At 44.8% G+C, this 16,924-nt stretch overlaps 1 protein-coding gene across 1 annotated transcript in view; it reads right to left on the minus strand.

Annotated features, from left to right (window-relative positions):
• LOC136842610 (carbohydrate sulfotransferase 11-like) overlaps positions 1–16,924 on the minus strand; it is a 166,016-nt gene that overhangs the window by 102,721 nt on the left and 46,371 nt on the right. The window contains exons 3-4 of the mRNA XM_067110197.1: positions 8,123–8,175; positions 7,680–7,948 (exon numbers count right to left, since the gene is read on the minus strand). Of these exons, the coding sequence (XP_066966298.1) occupies positions 7,680–7,948; positions 8,123–8,175 (322 nt within the window). The remainder of the gene's footprint in view (positions 1–7,679; positions 7,949–8,122; positions 8,176–16,924) is intronic.

Here is a 16,924-nt window from a genome sequence, read left to right on the forward strand (position 1 = left end):
CAATATACAAACCGTTGGTCCTTTACATTAGGAAGACTCTCTGGTTGGAGGGAGGAATCTGAGTGAGTCTCCTGAACTGACTGGAGTTCGGCACACCTGGGCTGCTACTCCTGGTCGAAAGAGCGAGGAGTACCGTGCCTCTGACATATTGATCGGAGTGTAGGAACTGCAAGATCAAATGTCAGATACTGGACCTTTTCACATGTGAGGAAACATAACTCCTATGAAATTGGCTGGAAGGATCTGGAGTCGGAGGCAGTGAGGAAAAGCCAAGATAGGGTTCCCTTATTGCCAGTCTCTCCTTCCTCCCCTTGCTAGAGGAAGGAACGTAATTGCTTCTATGATTCTATAAGAAAAATAGAACGGGTGCTCGATGTGTAGTCTTACCGCATCAGTGTCAGTTCCAGCAGCTATTGGTTCGAGTCCTATTCTCATCCCTAAGGAGAAGTTGGAGGACGGGGAAGGAGGAGGAAGAGAGGCCAGTCACTCTCGGAATCCTTCTCACTTCCAGAACCAACACCTTAGGTAAGATGCTACTCGTCCTCTTGAAGGAGCCGGGTAAGACAACACAACTTGTTGAGCAGCCACCACAGAGCCAAGGAAAAAGGGTTCCAAGGGCCTGTGGGCAAGACCGAAGGAAGAAGACAAGTGTGTGTGGTCTAAGAGACCACGTCTTGCTTCCAGACCGACAGAAACTTCCGGAATGCCAGGGATGGACCAAGCCATCGACTTCATGAGCTCTCGGGTGGAAGGTACCGGTATCGTCGTCGTCAGCTGCCAAGTACCTCCTTTGATCGCTTCACGAAGTCAGGAGGAAGATGTGTCCTTAGACACTTCTTCCTTGGGAGAGACAGTACTAGCGAAAACGTTGACGACATCCAGGTTAGGAATGTTGAGCCTTTTGGAAAGTACCACAGCTCCCTAACAGGACAAAGTAATGAATGATCTGGATTATCAACACAAAGTCCAAGGAGGAGGGGAACAAGAAGGACTCGAACCCGACAGTAGATGCCAATGGATTCGGAGTCCACCTACGACATCCAAGAAGGAGTAGAGGTATGATCCCCATCCCCATTCTTCCATATTCTACGCCAAGGCAAGATGAGAGATGGTCCTAAGAAAGCATATCTCTATCCGACGACTCTCGTAAGGCGCGAGCAGAGCACGGACAGGAACCCTAAACGAGAGTCACATGCCACCCAGGAAACAGTTCCCTGGGATAGCATGACTGAAGAAGCTTCTCGTCCGTAGCTAACTCTCGACTGAGGAGACGAAGGCTACTTCAGATAGAAGACTAGGTCGCAAGGGCCTGCGTTCTTCACAAATGAAAGGGAGAGAAGCAACCCTCGGCAGAGAAGACAAGGAAGTCCAGACTTGATGAGCGACTCTGACCCGAGAAGTAGTTCCGACAACGACACCACCAGCGAAGACGGATCCAGTCCCTGGGACAGTGTTGCAGAGGACTTCAAGGGATATCCAGCTATATCTGTTGCAGCTTGGCGAGAAAGCCTGTGCTTGCAAGGAAAGCTGGAAAGTCCCCCAGTCCTGAACACACAGGGATGTACTGCCTCAAGAACCACTTCTTGTGTAGCTGCAACAGGAGGTTGGGTCAAGCGGAATTCTTCTTGATGCCTCGGCAATCAGGTTGGATGATGGCGAAGTCTTCAAGTATTTGTCTGTAATTCGGGGTGAGCAATGTTTGTGAACCCCTAGCGAAACGGACAAATATGGAGGGAAAAAATGTCGATATCGAGTTTTCCCCAAAAAGACAGCATGCCTCACTGGAGTGGCCCCTGGTCTGGTATGAAGGAGCGAGAAAAAACTACCCACTTGTGTGCAGGGAGGCAACAGAAGGACGGCAGGGATTTCTCAGTCGAGCAGTCTCTGCATGAATCTTTGTGAAGAAAAGAGTGAGCAGCATGTTCAGTCCCGATCACTCAAACCCGAGGCCAGGCTTGCCTACCAATGCATCTGGTTAATTGAGCTGTCAGTGTGCAATAGAACAACACTTGAGTACCTGCAAATGTCGAGATGAAACAGGAGGAAAAAAAAAAAGATTGCCTTGTTTGTCGACAAATGCCACTACTGTGGTTTTGTTGATCAACAAAGACAGTGAGTGCCGCAAAACCCATCCTGAATTCTCGGACGGCCTAAAGGCTGCCCTGAGCCCAGGACGGTGATGAGAAGGTACTAATTGTCTCGGTCACACAACTTCAAGACAAGGTCTTACCAGTGTGCGCCTATTCCTCAATCTGTGAATCCATAAGTAGACACAAGATGTGAGGAATATGCAAGCATATTCGAAGGTTCCTTCAATCAATCAAGAATATTATATTCGAAGGTTCCTTCAACTCTTTTCCTCATACATCGAAGAGGAAAGAAGGACAGAGGAATGGAAGCAGACTTCCATTCTCCACCATGGGGAAGCTTCTGCAAGAGGACAGGGTACCGAGCCAATTAGCTCTAGCCGGGCTGGTATTTCCCGAATCGGGAGCACGGGAGAGGAGGCGGGATGGAAGTTCGATGGAAAGAATTGCCGAGACCTAAGGGAAATAGATACTTCTCCTGAAGGAATCCATTCCCAGGTCTCAGCAATGTTGCTGCCAGTCCAGAGACTCGATAAGTATCATTTCGTCCAGGCATCAGCAGTTGCAATCTTCTTCTGAAGCCTAGGACTTCTTAGCTAAGGAGCTGAGGGGGGCTGGCTTGAACTCAAGGTCGAGTTGAGATGACTTAGACCCAAAGTTCTTGGCCATTGTCCAAAGGACAAGTCAGTACCCTGGTACGAAGCTTGATTACCGAGGTATCTGGCAAATCTCTGAAAGAGAAAGGCAGAACCAAGTAAAGATTTGTTCCAAAGGGTCGAGCCAACTCGGGACTTACGAAACTGGAGATCCGAATTGGGACAAAGTCCTTCTCCTTAGCACCGGAATTGCCCAAAAAACTGCAGTCGGCAAGACCCTCCAAGGCAAGAAGAATTCATATTCTGTCAAGGCAGGGGTGGAAGCTTGGTGTCTCGACCTGAATTAACTCCTTCGAAGAAAAGAATTCATCAGGTCGAGAACGCTCTTGGAAGCCAGGACCGCGGTGGTCCCCGACACTCTTGGCCCCTCGGGAACTGCAAGGGTTGTGAGTGATGAAGGTTATTCATTGGGGAAGCCGTGGTCCTCTCCCAGGGATCCTTGCGCCGACGAATCAGCATGAAGTTCTCCGAAAACACGGGGGCGATCGCAACTTGAGAGGAAGACCCTCGCTGTTTCCGATGTGTGAAACTCTTGTACTTCTCCCCTTGGAGGGAGACCTTGACAGATCCCTTGAAACCCTCCTCGGCTACCTGGTTATACTACGAGAGAATCGGGGGACCGACACCCGAAGCATGCCAGGCAGCCGAACTCCGAATATAATTTCGTCGGAGCTCTCTCTGTCTGTCTCGCGCTTCTCGGAACAACTGAGAGAACAGGTGAGGAGAAAGAGTATCCCTACCTGTCCTGCCAATAAGATAAGCAGGAGAGGTGGACCGTGAGCGATAATCAACCGAAGGAGATTACTGCCACATGGGGGAAGAAGAGCACTTGTGCCGTGGCAAAGCTCTTTCCTGGGAAGAGCAAAAAGTTCACTCTGACATAGCCGAGAACCCGAATAGGAAAAAACCGAGTAGGTCCGAGCCGAGCCGAGCCGATCACGCGAACGCAATCCAGCTGCTTGGTATGTGGTGGACTGGAAGGCAGGCGGGGCAAGCCGAGCCAGTCTGGCAAGCCGAGTCGAGCCGAGCCAGTCTCGTAAGTGCGACCGGGGGCTGGGCTGAGCTGAGCTGAGCTGAGCCGATCACGCGAACACAATCATAACTGTGCAGGCCGGACACGTCTGCTGTGAACAAATGCTAGTTTCCCGAACTCTAAACTCCTTCGAGGCCGAGGCCCCTCAAGAAGAAGGTTCAAAGGGGAATTCTGTGTCTGCTATCTTGCATGCTCGAACCCTAACGTTCAAGACACAAGAATGAAGCCCGGCTGAGCAACCGAAGCAGCTGGCGGGCAGTATCAAGACACCTGGCGTCTCAGCACCCAGACACCTGGGTGTCCCGGCAACCAGACACCTGGGTGTCTTGGCGCTTTCTCTCGTCAGGAAAGCGCTCATGATTCATAAAATTCGAGCTACCCACGAGACTCCCAAAAATCGGGAGCGGCTGCTTTGTTTCCTAAGAGATCGAAAGAGCCAAGCACAGAACCAGTCTTAGACGCAGACTTCCAAGACTGGCAATGAGGGCGTGGCCTCGAGAGGCCGCGCTCTTGTGGCCCCTGAAATGCAAGATCCCACAGGAGAATGTGAATCGGTTCCTGCCCGAGGGCGGCAAGAGCCAACAAGAGAAACTTGTCTCCTGGAAGAGAGTCAGTCCCTTAGAAGTCCCACAGGACTCCCGAAGGGAATCTCTTCCCTGCTTCTTCTGATGTTCAAACCAACAGGATCGAGACACCAGGTTGGGAACCCGACCGAGCACTGGCAAGCACTCGGTGAGCACTTGCATTGCTGGCAAGAAGAGCCGAGACACCTGGGTGCCTCGGCCCTTTCTCTCGCACTGCTCCCGAACCAGGCCGAGGAAAATCTCCCTAGACCAGATTGGGATACTCGATATTCCATAGAATCTCGAGCACTTGGAGCAGCTTGCGAACGAGCGCCCGAAGCAGCCCCCGTCTTAGAGGCGGAACCTCTTAGGACTGGGAATGGGATCGCAAATCGAGGTCTGCGCCTGCGGCTTCCGAAACACAAAACCCAGGGCTATGTGAATTGGTTTCCTAACCCGAAGGTCGGGAAGAGCCAACAAGAGACCCACTGCCTCCTCGGAAGGAGGCAGTCCCTAGATGTCCAAGGGCATCAAGGGGAAGAAGCAGCCTTCCTCCCCTTCGGCCGATGGAGGTCTGTCCGATTCTTGGGACCCCCTTGGACCTTGGGAGAGGAAGGGAAGACGCAGCAGAAGACGAAATCGAAGATAAGATGAAGACGACAGCAGCTACTTCCACAGGGCGGCTTCCTTCACCTCCACTCCGACATCTACAGAATGGTGGACACGAAACATCGTAACCTCCAGGGCAGTCCAGCAGGAACACAACGGACGCGGCCCAGGACACCAGCACCAGCAGAAGCAGTAGGCATGATCAGGACACCCAATGCAGGAGCTACAGCAGCGGTTCGGAAGGCAGGAGCTACTGCAACGGCCAGGAACATCACTTCAACAGGATAACTTCCTTCATCTTCACGCCGACATCTACAGGATGGCAGACATCGTAACCCCTGGGACAGCTGGCAGGAACACAACGGAAGCGGCCCCAGGGACGACCTCCAGGAGAAGCGGCAGGAATGATCAGGACAGCTGATGCAGGAGCTACGGCAGAGGTTCGGAGGGCAGGAGCTATTGCAACAGCCAGGAACGTCATTTTCACAAGGCGACTTCCTTCCCTTTCATGCCGACATCTTCTACAAGATGGCAGACATCATAACCTCTAGGGCAGCTGGCAAGAACACAACGGAAGCGGCCCCGGGCACGACCACTAGGAGAAGTAGCAGGCACGATCAGGACAGCCCATGCAGGAGCTACGTTAGCGGTTCGGAAGGCAGGAGCTACTGCAACGGACAGAAATGTCACATGAAAGTCACCAGCAGCGACAGGAACGATCAGGGCGGCTGCGGCAGGAGACCAGGACGAGCAGCCTAGAGACCGTCGTCGAGTTGACAAGAGCATAACACAGGGAACAGCAGAAGTAGATGGACCACAGATAAGCCGGAGGCAGTGCAACAGCATACATGAAGACCAGCAATGACAGCGATCGATCCACATCGGCGGGAACAGTCAGAACGATCCCGACGTGGAAAATGTCATCTAACCACGTATTGTGGTCGATCCCAAAGCAACACTGAATGAATGTCGGGACTGCTTCATGCGAGATATCCTTTGATATATCCAGCCAACTACTGCTGTGTCTGTTATGCTCACTGTCAACCTGAAAGAAAAGCAAAGATGATTAGTAGAGGGAGACTCCTCTCGCTACAAGGGGAACTGCCCCAGGCAGCAGGAGCAGGTACTCTAGAAGAGGTCGCCCGATCGCTCCCGGCCCCTGTCTTCGCCAGACGAGCGAGCGAAGAGGGCGAAGGAGAGAGATCTACTAAAAGGGAAAAGGAAGAACCTACGGGAAGAGAAAAAAGGACGGAGGGGAGGCCACCAAGGTCGCCGTGGAAGCGGAACTTACCAACGATGCCCGCAACCTCCCACCCGGCCCGCAGTTCTCCAAGCGCAGGCGGCGAGCAATACTCAGCATAAGTAGGAGGGAATTAGTGATACCTCTTATACATAGAGGGCGGAAGCCCAAGAAGGGAACGAACTCTTACGTCCCGATGAATGTAGGGGAGTGAAGATATTACGTCCCAAACTATATCTCCGAATGTACAGGGGCGCCTTCAGAATTTACGTAAAGGGCTGCTGGAAGAGAAGCATTATCACTTGGTTACCCTTCTCCAATAACGCCTTGGCCATCAAACCCAAGACAGCGCAGGGAACGACGGCTTATGCAAGGTTATCACAAATCGTGGGTTTGTATTAATAAATATCAAACACACGTCTATAATTTATAAACAAAAATACTGAAAGATCCCACCGGAATAATAAGAGCTTAACGCCAGTCAGGCAGAGAGAACGAAAATCTCGTCAGCAACGCATGGCGGCCGAAAGCAAACTGGAATGTTTACATCCGGGCAGGCGGTAGTTACTGTCTAACCACCTTGCTCAAGAGTTTAACGGCCGTTTCCAGCCTACGCCTGAAAGTAATTCCTAATGTAAAGGGCCGACGGTTTGCATATCGTGTCGGAACAAACCGAATTTCCATCTTTTGATATCTAACGTAAGAATAACTCTCTCTCTCTCTCCGTAATAATTCATAAATAATATAATTTGATATTTCAAGTAAGGACAATATCTCTCTCTCTCGTGTGTTCTTCTCTCAGCCTCCGTAATAAATGATAAATAATTTCACCCTCTTAAGTAAAAACAACCCTTATCTCTCTCTCTCTCTCTCTTGTTCATAGTTAGTGCTCCCACATTTTTACAACTTATTAATTCTCTGTATGTCTTTACCTGTACAGTAGATAGTTTAAATTTATATAATTTGACCTGCATTGTCTACGAAGTGTAAATGTGCTAGTGTTGCAATATGTTCTAAAACATAGAGACATAATAACTAAGAGTTGTATTAGTCAGAAGATAAAACACTGTTCATGAAAAAGCATTTCAGAACAAAGAGAAAGGGACGCAGAATAAAGTTGTTAGATATAGATCGGTTGGAAGAGAGAGAGAGAGAGAGAGAAATTCTCTTCCAACTCTCAATTTTTATGTCAACCATTTATTTCTCTTTTTTAAGGATAGTGTATTAAGCTAACTTTTAAATGAAATTACAGTAACTTTAATTTCATTTAAAAGTTAACTTAATAATTTGTGAGCATGATTAGTGTCATATATAGTAGGCTATTTAAATTTTAGAAATAAGCATTTATTAGCATTTTTAGAGACCATGCCAAACTTACGCGAAAATTCACCCTGCGCGAGGGGTTCTGGAACATAACCTCGCGTAAGTTCGGAGTATGTCTGTAATGGGTAACAGAGTAGCAAATTGAACCATATTACACTATATGTTTACCTTTGGTATGTAGCAGTATATGGCTCTGTGGTAGTCATCTACAAGAAGCTGAGTGAGGTTTTCTAGGCTTGATGGCAAGTGCTGAGGCTTTTTTTTCCAACCTCTACATTCTCTTCTCACTGCAGCAGCCCGTCTCTTCTGTTCACCAGGCCATGGATCTTCAAGTTTCCAATCATGAAGAGTTACAAAATTTTGTATTTCATTGCTGTGGTTTCTTTGTTGAAGTAAAAGAGCATCCACTTTTGCTTTCTGTTGTCCTAGAAAAAAATCTGACAAATATTGTTTTGAAGCAGTTGACAATTAAGAAAACTTGTAATTTTGACTTGCACAGGAAATTTTTCTTGAATGATTTACTTATAAATATTATTAAAAATAAAAAGAAGATTGTAATCTGTATTTAATATTTGTTGTTTTGAGTATTTATATATAACCGAAACACTTACCAGTGGGAGTAAAGTATCTTGTGGTGTGAAGTACTTCCCAAGGTCTCTGTTGGCTGAAATAAGATAGATAATTCTTATTTAAGCAAAACTTATTTAAGCAAAATATAGATCTTTATGATAAGACCAATTTCTTTTACATAACATGATCTTTTTATCTTGGTGTCATTTTTTAAGGATATTTTGCTGGTAATGCTTTAGTTAGATATTAACCAAAAGAATTTTCAATTTCCATTAAAGGCTAACCAAATTAATTTATTGTCTCATTCACTTTTGACTCTTAATCTCATCACTAGAATTTGAGGTATGTAGTCATTCAGTTTTTTCACAAAGTGGATTATTCCTCACAAGCTGTCGAGATCAGACACAGACCTTCCACAGGGCTCACTTCCTCAAACTGTCTTTCCATTACATATAACCCTTTGAAGCAGCCAGTTTTCTCATCGTGAATGATGCACGAGTTGTAGGAATTGAATTACTGCTTTCACCATACCTAAGCCAGATTTTTTCTGTGGTTTCTTTTTTCAAATAAGATGAAAAATACTGTATTTTTTAGTTTTAAATGTCCTAATGACTTTTGTAAAAATAATTTGTTTTTCTTATGGTGTAAGGGCATCAAACCGCCTCTCCGTTCCTTGTGTTTTGCTCTACATTTGTACGTTAATCATGTCGTATTTGTCACTTGTTATTGTTTCAGATTCTTTATGTATCTCATTATATATATCATTCTATGGCATATTTGCTGATATATATATATCTGCCTTGTACATGTTCTGTAATGCTCTGTATATGTCATTTTATGTCTTTCAACAAACACAATTCTGTACGGATGCAGTGGGGGCCCGCAGGTCACCCGCTACCTTTCCGTCCGCTTTCCGCATTATAAGCACCTGTCATGAACAATAGAAAATCAGTCTCACTTCTGACTTTTCTTGAACCTCACACTGGTGACCTCGGAGTGACAGGTAGTGCGGTTTTGGCCCAGCCATTAACGGACCAACTATGGCCGCAGCCTACCGTCAGAGAGCCTTTAACGGACTAAACACGGCATCAAGTTTAGGCCTCTGATAGCTCCTTCCCTGGCGGAAACCATGCCATTAACGGACTAAATACGGCTTACCCAACAAAGGGAACGTTTTAGCACTACAATCAGCGCCATTAACGGACTCAATACGGCATATTTTCCCGCGTTTTGGTGCGTGAGCAGTAAAGATGGCAGGAGATGAAATTCAATGTGAATGCATGAGCATCGTCTGTACACCTCTCTTGCTGACAAAAGCAGACGCAGTCAAACTCCCTCAGTTTTTGCGTGAGAACACGGCATCATGGTTCCTGCGTGCAGAAGTACACTTCCACATGGTACGCATAACAGATGTTGCAAGCAAATCCGAAATCACCATGGTGGCACTCCCAGTAGAGGTGTTCAACAGGATCTCCCCCTGGCTCGACGCGCACGCAGACAAAGTCACATATGTGGCATTAAAGGATAAACTAATCAAGACCTACTCAATGCCCATGACGGAAAGAGCACAGCGCACACTCGACCTGGCATCCCAGCCCCTCGGAGAAGCATCACCCAGAGAGGCCTGGGACGAACTGCAGGGGCTGATAACATAACCAGGCCGAGACGAGAACAGGAGGATAAGGAAAATCGACCTGGCAAGAGCGATTTTCCTTCGATTCCTCCCGCAGGAAGTAAGGAGCCAGATGAGGGACGCCGATGCCCTCGACACTGGGACATTAATAGGTGTCGCCCCGTAGGTACATGAGGCCACCAAGGCCTTGGAACATGCCTCCACCCTTGCAGCCGCTGCTTTTAACGGAACCCCAAAACATCAAGGCCCTGCAGGAGTTTCTGGGGATGATAAATTACTATAGACGGTTCATCCTCAACATCGCCCAAATCATGTACCCACTAACATCAGTCCTGAAGGGAAAGCCAAAGGCGCTGACCTGGGAAGCTCCGCAGCAGAAGGCATTCAGCGAAACAAAGGCAGCCCTCGCCAGTGTTACGACTTTGACACACAACAACCCCGCAGCCGCCCTCAGGTTAACAACAGATGCCAGCAACATCGCCTGCAGTGCAGTACTGGAGCAGGTGGTGAACGGCACCCCTCAGCCCTTGGCCTTCTTTATCTGCAAGCTCTCACCAGCCAAAACCCGCTACAGTGCCTTCGACAGGGAACTGCTGGCTATCTACCAGGCTCTAAGGCACTTTAAGTACCTGCTGAAGGGCACTGAATTCACCATCCTGATGGACCACAAACCCCTGGTACGTGCCTTCGCAAAGCAAGGAGACACATGGTTGACAAGACAACAGCGGCACCTAACCGCCATCTCAGAATTTGGCTGCACCATCAAATACGTCCATGGGAAAAAAAAACCAGTAGCCGACGCCCTGTCGACAGTGGAAATAAACTCCAAGCAGTTTTGGGTGGGTGGATGAACCAGTTTGTGTGTGGTGGTCTGATGTGTGCATGCTTGGCATCTTGGGGTCTCTTCGCGGGCTTTGGGAGTGTGTTGGGGTGGGGAAGCTGGGCAGTAGAGCTGCCCAGTTTGCCCTTTTTGATATGCTGTCGGGGTCTGTGCAGGGCTCTTGGGTGTCGGGTGTGCATTTTTTTTACTTTTGCATGTGGACTGGTTTAAACTTATGGATTTGGCTATTAGTTCTCCCTCCCCTGGATCCGACGACTTAACGGAACTGGCAACGACTTCTGGAATGAACATGGATACGGGCTTGGCTGTTGGACAGAACCAAACACTGAGACACCAGGGTGTTAATAAATCTGGTGGATTTGATTCAAATAATAGGGTCCTTTATTGCACTAATGTAAGCTTCTCATTAGATTACGAATGTTTATACAGTGTAGTAAAACAATTTGGCAAAGTGGAAAGAATTAAATTATTTCTAGAAAAAGATAAGCAGTCATTTTCTGCTTTTGTTAAATTTTCCTCTCCCTTGGAAGCTAGTGAGGCACAACAAAGTCTCCATGGCCACATTCTAAATGACTCAGTTCTCAGCACGAGGGTGTTTTCAGTGAAAAACTTGAATGATGAGCCATTTGACTTTACTCCGAAGACTGAAGAACATGGACCAGTCCCATGTACTAGAGCTCTTCCTCCCCCTTTATGGCATGTTGCTATCTACAAGGAGGGAGGGAAAAATTTAATAAAAGCTGCTGAATGCATTGAGAGCAAGGTTGGTTCCATTCCCAGTGGAAATTTAAAACGGTATGGAAAGAACCTTCTAATAAAAGCTGGTAATGAGACTCAAGCAGTTCTGTTATCTAACTTTAAACCTCATGAAAGTGGAAATATTGAATGCATTTCATCTCGCAGATTCTTCAACACGCTGAAAGGGGTAGTTTACTCAAAAGACTTGCATGTTTTTAAAGAGGAGGAGATTCTTCATCGATGTCCTCCTTGTGTATCTCATTTAAAAAAACTGGGTGGTGATGCAGCTATCCTTTTAACCTTTTCTTCCAATTACCTACCTGATACCATCATTGTTGGCCATGAGAGGATGCAGGTAAAAAAATATAAAAGAAACCCTAAACAGTGTCGCAAATGCTTTGAATATGGCCACATTCAAAACTCTTGCAATAATAATAAAAGATGTCCTGTGTGCTCTGCAGAGCACGATAATTTTGACGATTGCGAAGCAGCCCGATACTGTTTTCTTTGTAAGGGTGATCACACTCCAAATTCTAGGGCTTGTCCCAGATATAAATTTGAACAAGAAGTGTTGGCAGTGGCTGATAACGAACATATCAGCATTAGTGACGCAAAGCGCACGGTAATGGGGGCAAACAAAAGTGTCAACTCTACGTATGCTTCTGTAATAAAACTTATTAAGACTTCCAGCAATGTAAGGCCACCAATAACTGCGTCTGATAGTAGATATCACAAACCTGCTGTTTCTAGAACTATAAATAATAATGAAAATCTCCAAACTGGTCAGAAACTTTCGTCGGCAAGTGCTTTGGAGTCCAATACCAAAAACTGTACTTCCAAAAGCACAGGAAATTTATCTTCCACCACATCCACAGCTGTCGATTCATCTCCAAAAATAAGGGTGCCAAAATCAACCAATAATTCAGGAAAATATTCTGAAAATACTTCAAACAAAAATAAGCTAAAGGAACAATCCCAATTAGATAGAGCTAGTTCAGAGCCATCAATCGCCACAGCCACCAACAAAAATAATAATAAAACTACAGTTGCAACTACCAAGAAGCGCACAAGAAATACTTCCCCAAATAATGATAACTTTATAATAAGAACTTCAAATGGGTTCAGTGTTTTGGAAGAGATCTCTCCTCCTAGAAAGGTGGTTCCAAAAGTAGATTCAGAACAAAAACATCTGAGTTCAGTTCAGTCTTGCCGCCCTAAGACAAATAGGATTAGTGGTGCACAGAACCACAGTAGTAATTCTGAACATCAGGTTCATAATAAAAAATATGAAGATCCACCAAAGACCCTGAACTCCAATTCAGATGAAAAGGGATTAAGAACACAATCTCTTATAAAGGAGAATTTCCCACTCCACCCTAGGAACAGTACTTCCCCTCCAAGGAGTGGGAAGTAGCACATTTTACCACCTTAGCATTCTTGCTCGATATCCTTCAGTGGAACTGTAAAGGTCTCAGAGCCCGTACAGAAGACCTTAAAGTTTTAATGCATGAATTCAATCCAGGGATTATATGCCTACAGGAAACAATGTTAGGCAACTCTGCTTATAATCCTGAACTAAATTATTCAATATTTAAATCATATCCCCCAACTGGTGATCGTGCCCATGGAGGTGCTGCAATTATTATTAATAAATCTCTACAGCACTCCACAATACAATTAAATACAACACTACAAGCTGTCGCTATTTCATTCATTTTGGAAAAGAGGATAACAATCTGCTCCTTATACCTTCCACCAGACCTTGCTTTTAACATTGGAGATATTCAGTCGTTAATTGACCAACTTCCAGCTCCTTTACTTCTCCTAGGTGATTTTAATGCCCTCAACCCCCTTTGGGGAAGTCGGTTTTTAGATAGTAAAGGGAAATTAATCGAAGACCTTATTGACAGGAATGATGTTACCCTATATAATAATGGGTCAATGACTTTCAACAACATTCACGATAATCATTTCTCTGCACTGGACCTTAGTATTTCTTCAACTAGTATCCACCTTGATTTTAATTGGTTTGTTAATGAAGATTTAAATGGAAGTGATCACTACCCGATCCATTTGAAATATGCTCTGAATGCTCCATCTGAAGTTTTACCCAAGTGGAAGGTAGAGGACGCCGACTAGGATAAATTCAGTAAGGGTGTCAATCTAGATAGGGAGTTTGAGTCCTTTCATTCTCATCTAGATGCCTATGATTACTTTATTGAATCTACTTTGAAGAGTGCTGAAGGCTCGTACTTTGAAGAGTGCTGAAGGCTCGATTCCAAAAACAAAAGGCAAACCTCGTAGACCTGCAGTTCACTGGTGGAATAAGACACGTGGTATTCTGAGAAAAGTGACTAGGAAATGCTACAGACGTTACAAAACTAGTGGCTCCCTCAGTCTAAATTAATCTACAAACGTGCTTTAGCCAAGCAGCGGCGCTTCTATAAGAAAGCCAAAAGAGAATGTTGGCTTTACTATATTAATGGAATAAACTCCAAGACCCCACTAAGAGTAGTGTGGCGTAAAATAAGGAACTGGGTGGAAAATTTGTTGCATCACCATTACCCTCATTAAAAATAAATGACACTCTAATCACAGAGCCCACTGAAGTTGCCAATGAGCTAGGAAAACACTTTTCTAAAGTTTCCAGCTCTAACAATTATTCTCCAGAATTTCAAAGAATTAGGAATTCTGAAATGTGTCTAAAAAGTTTGATTCAGGAAAATCTGAACCATACAACTACAAATTTTCCCTAAGAGAACTTCGTGAGGCGCTCTCCTCAAGTGAATCCACAGCTCCAGGTGAGGATACAATCATATATGAAATGCTGAAACACCTCCCAGATGATGCCAAAAAATATTTACTGAAGATTATAAACAAAATATGGGAAACTGGAATTTTACCGAAGGACTGGAAAATATCCATAATTGTCCCTATTAAAAAACCTAATAAAGATGCTTCCCAAGCCACCAGCTATAGACCAGCTGTGTATGTAAGCTGATGGAGAAAATGATAAATACTGGACTAGTTTGGCACCTGGAAACCAAAGGATTACTATCGCAATTTCAATTTGGTTTCAGAAAAAACCGCTCCACCCTTGATCCCCTGCTGAGGCTGACCAACCAAATCCAGCAAGGATTCGCCAAACATTGTCAGACCATTGGCATATTTTTTGACTTGGAGAAAGCATATGACACTCCCTGGAGAACTGGCATCATGAAACAATTGCACAAGATGGGCATATGTGGAAGAATGAACAGGTTTATATATTCCTTTTTAACAGACAGACTTTTTAAGGTAAGAGTGGGAAACTCCTTCTCCCAACCTTTTATGCAGGAGGAAGGAGTTCCCCAAGGAAGCATTTTAAGTGTAACACTTTTTTCAGTGGCAATAAATAGTGCGGTTGAAAAAATCTCATCCCCTGTTAAATGCTCGCTTTTTGTCGATGACCTTGCAATATACTGCACAGGATATGATTCCTTGTCTGTATGTAAACATTTGCAAAGGTCTATTAATGCTGTTACTAAGTGGGCTGGTGAGAATGGTTTCAAATTCTCCTCTTCCAAAACAGTTGCAGTAAGATTCACCAAGTGCCGGCGTGTGGAAGAAGTTCCCACACTTAGTTTAAAAGGGTCCATCCTTCCTTACGAGAGTGAAGTTAAATTTCTGGGGATGACTATTGACCACAAATTAACATGGGCTAGCCACATAAATGCCCTAAAGTTTAATGTTGAACAATCTATGAATATTTTAAAGGTTGTTTGTGGATTTAGTTGGGGGGCTGATAAGAAATCCCTTCTGAGGCTATATGACTCTCTGTGTCGATCTAAGCTAGACTATGGCTGTCAAATTTATTCCTCAGCCTGTAAAACCAAGCTAAAGGAACTGGATGTTGTACACAACATGGGGTGAGAATATGCTCAGGGGCTCTTAGAACTTCGCCTGTTGAAAGCATATATGTCGACACAGATCATTTTCCCCTTGATCTAAGAAGGCAAGAGCTAGGGTTGCGATACATGGCTAGAATGAAAAGTGCTCCCAAAAATCCCTCCTTTCAAGCACTAAAGGAAACAGACTCTCGAAGTTTTTCTGGTACAAGAGCTTCTAAACCTTTCCAAATTCGACTGAATGAGGATGTTAGGAATAATCATCTTAAATCCCAGAAAGTCATGGAAGTAGAATATCCTGTAAATCCTCCATGGCTTATCCCAGAAGCATCAGTATGTAAGAAACTGTTTAACAAAAAGGACTGCACTGAAGAAGAGATTAGGGGAAAATTCTTAGAGCACGATGTTATCCATACTAATTTTACAAAAATCTATAGCCTACAGATGGATCAAAGTCAGATAGTGGTGTTGGTTGCGCTATTATCCTTGGTGATACTGCGTACACAGCTAAATTACCTGAACTCTGCATCAGTATTTACTGCCGAATTAACAGCCATAGTCTCTGCCCTAGATTTAGTTTTTCAAAGTAGTGACTCTAATTTTGTCATATACTCAGACTCTAGAAGCACCTTAGAAGCTATTAAAAAATTTAATAGCTTTCATCCATTAATTCAAAAAGTTCAGGAGTGACTTTTTCGTATATATTGTCAACGTAAATCAGTCTCTTTCTGTTGGGTCCCTTCTCACGTGGGGATTCGCGGAAACGAGATGGCAGACAGGGAAGCGAAAGGTGCTAGTATTTTATCAGAAACCTCTTTCAGAAAAGTGCCTCATACAGACCTAAAAGGTCCCATTAGATCTTATGTTTTAAGTAAATGGCAAGAAAGGTGGACTTCTCCTCTTCTTGCCAATAGTAAGAAATATAGAAATATTAGGGATAATATACTACCGTGGTCTTCGTCATTCCAGCTTGACAGACGAACAGAGGTTATTTTAACCAGATTAAGGATTAGGCACACTCGTCTAACCCATCAGTTTATTTTAGAGGGAAGCAGCCCTCCAGAGTATGCTTACTGTGACGAGACACTAACAGTGGAGCACATTCTGGTGGTCTGCCCCAGATATTTTAACCAAAGAGGAAGATATTTTCAGGGTAAATCCCTGTCTGATATTTTGGAAGACGAAGCAGATATTTCTGCTATCATCTCTTTTTTAAAGTGTTAAAATTTTTAATGATATTTAATTTATTTAATATATTTATTACATCACGTAGAATTTTAATGACATTAAATTTTTTATGTATATATCACATTATTCATTAAACTTCATACCCTTATTTATTGGTCACATCACTTCATTTTATTTATTAATCATTTCCTTCATGAATTTCATAACTTTAACATAATTTATTTTCTCTCCATTACGGCGCTGAATGGCCTTCTTGGCCCCAGTGCCTGGGCTTTTGCCCTAAATATCATACATCCATCCACAATAACAAATCAAATCAGTAATTTGTTCCCACAATATACAAACCTTTTGGTCTTTATATAGGAGTTACCTTCAGTGCAGCTGGAACCGGCCGTTTGACTTTTAAACAAGGTGGTATGGTAGTTAACTATCATATGACCAAGTGGGGGAGTCTCACTCGCGCGCCCGGTCAGTAGAGCGTCACTGTACCTTCGGCCGTGGTATGGTGAGATTGTGCTTCGCTACCCTCTGCCCTGCTTGCAGTTTTTCGCCTTCT

This window comes from Macrobrachium rosenbergii, chromosome 10 (assembly GCF_040412425.1).
Source record: "Macrobrachium rosenbergii isolate ZJJX-2024 chromosome 10, ASM4041242v1, whole genome shotgun sequence".
In the NCBI taxonomy this organism is placed as follows: domain Eukaryota; kingdom Metazoa; phylum Arthropoda; class Malacostraca; order Decapoda; family Palaemonidae; genus Macrobrachium; species Macrobrachium rosenbergii.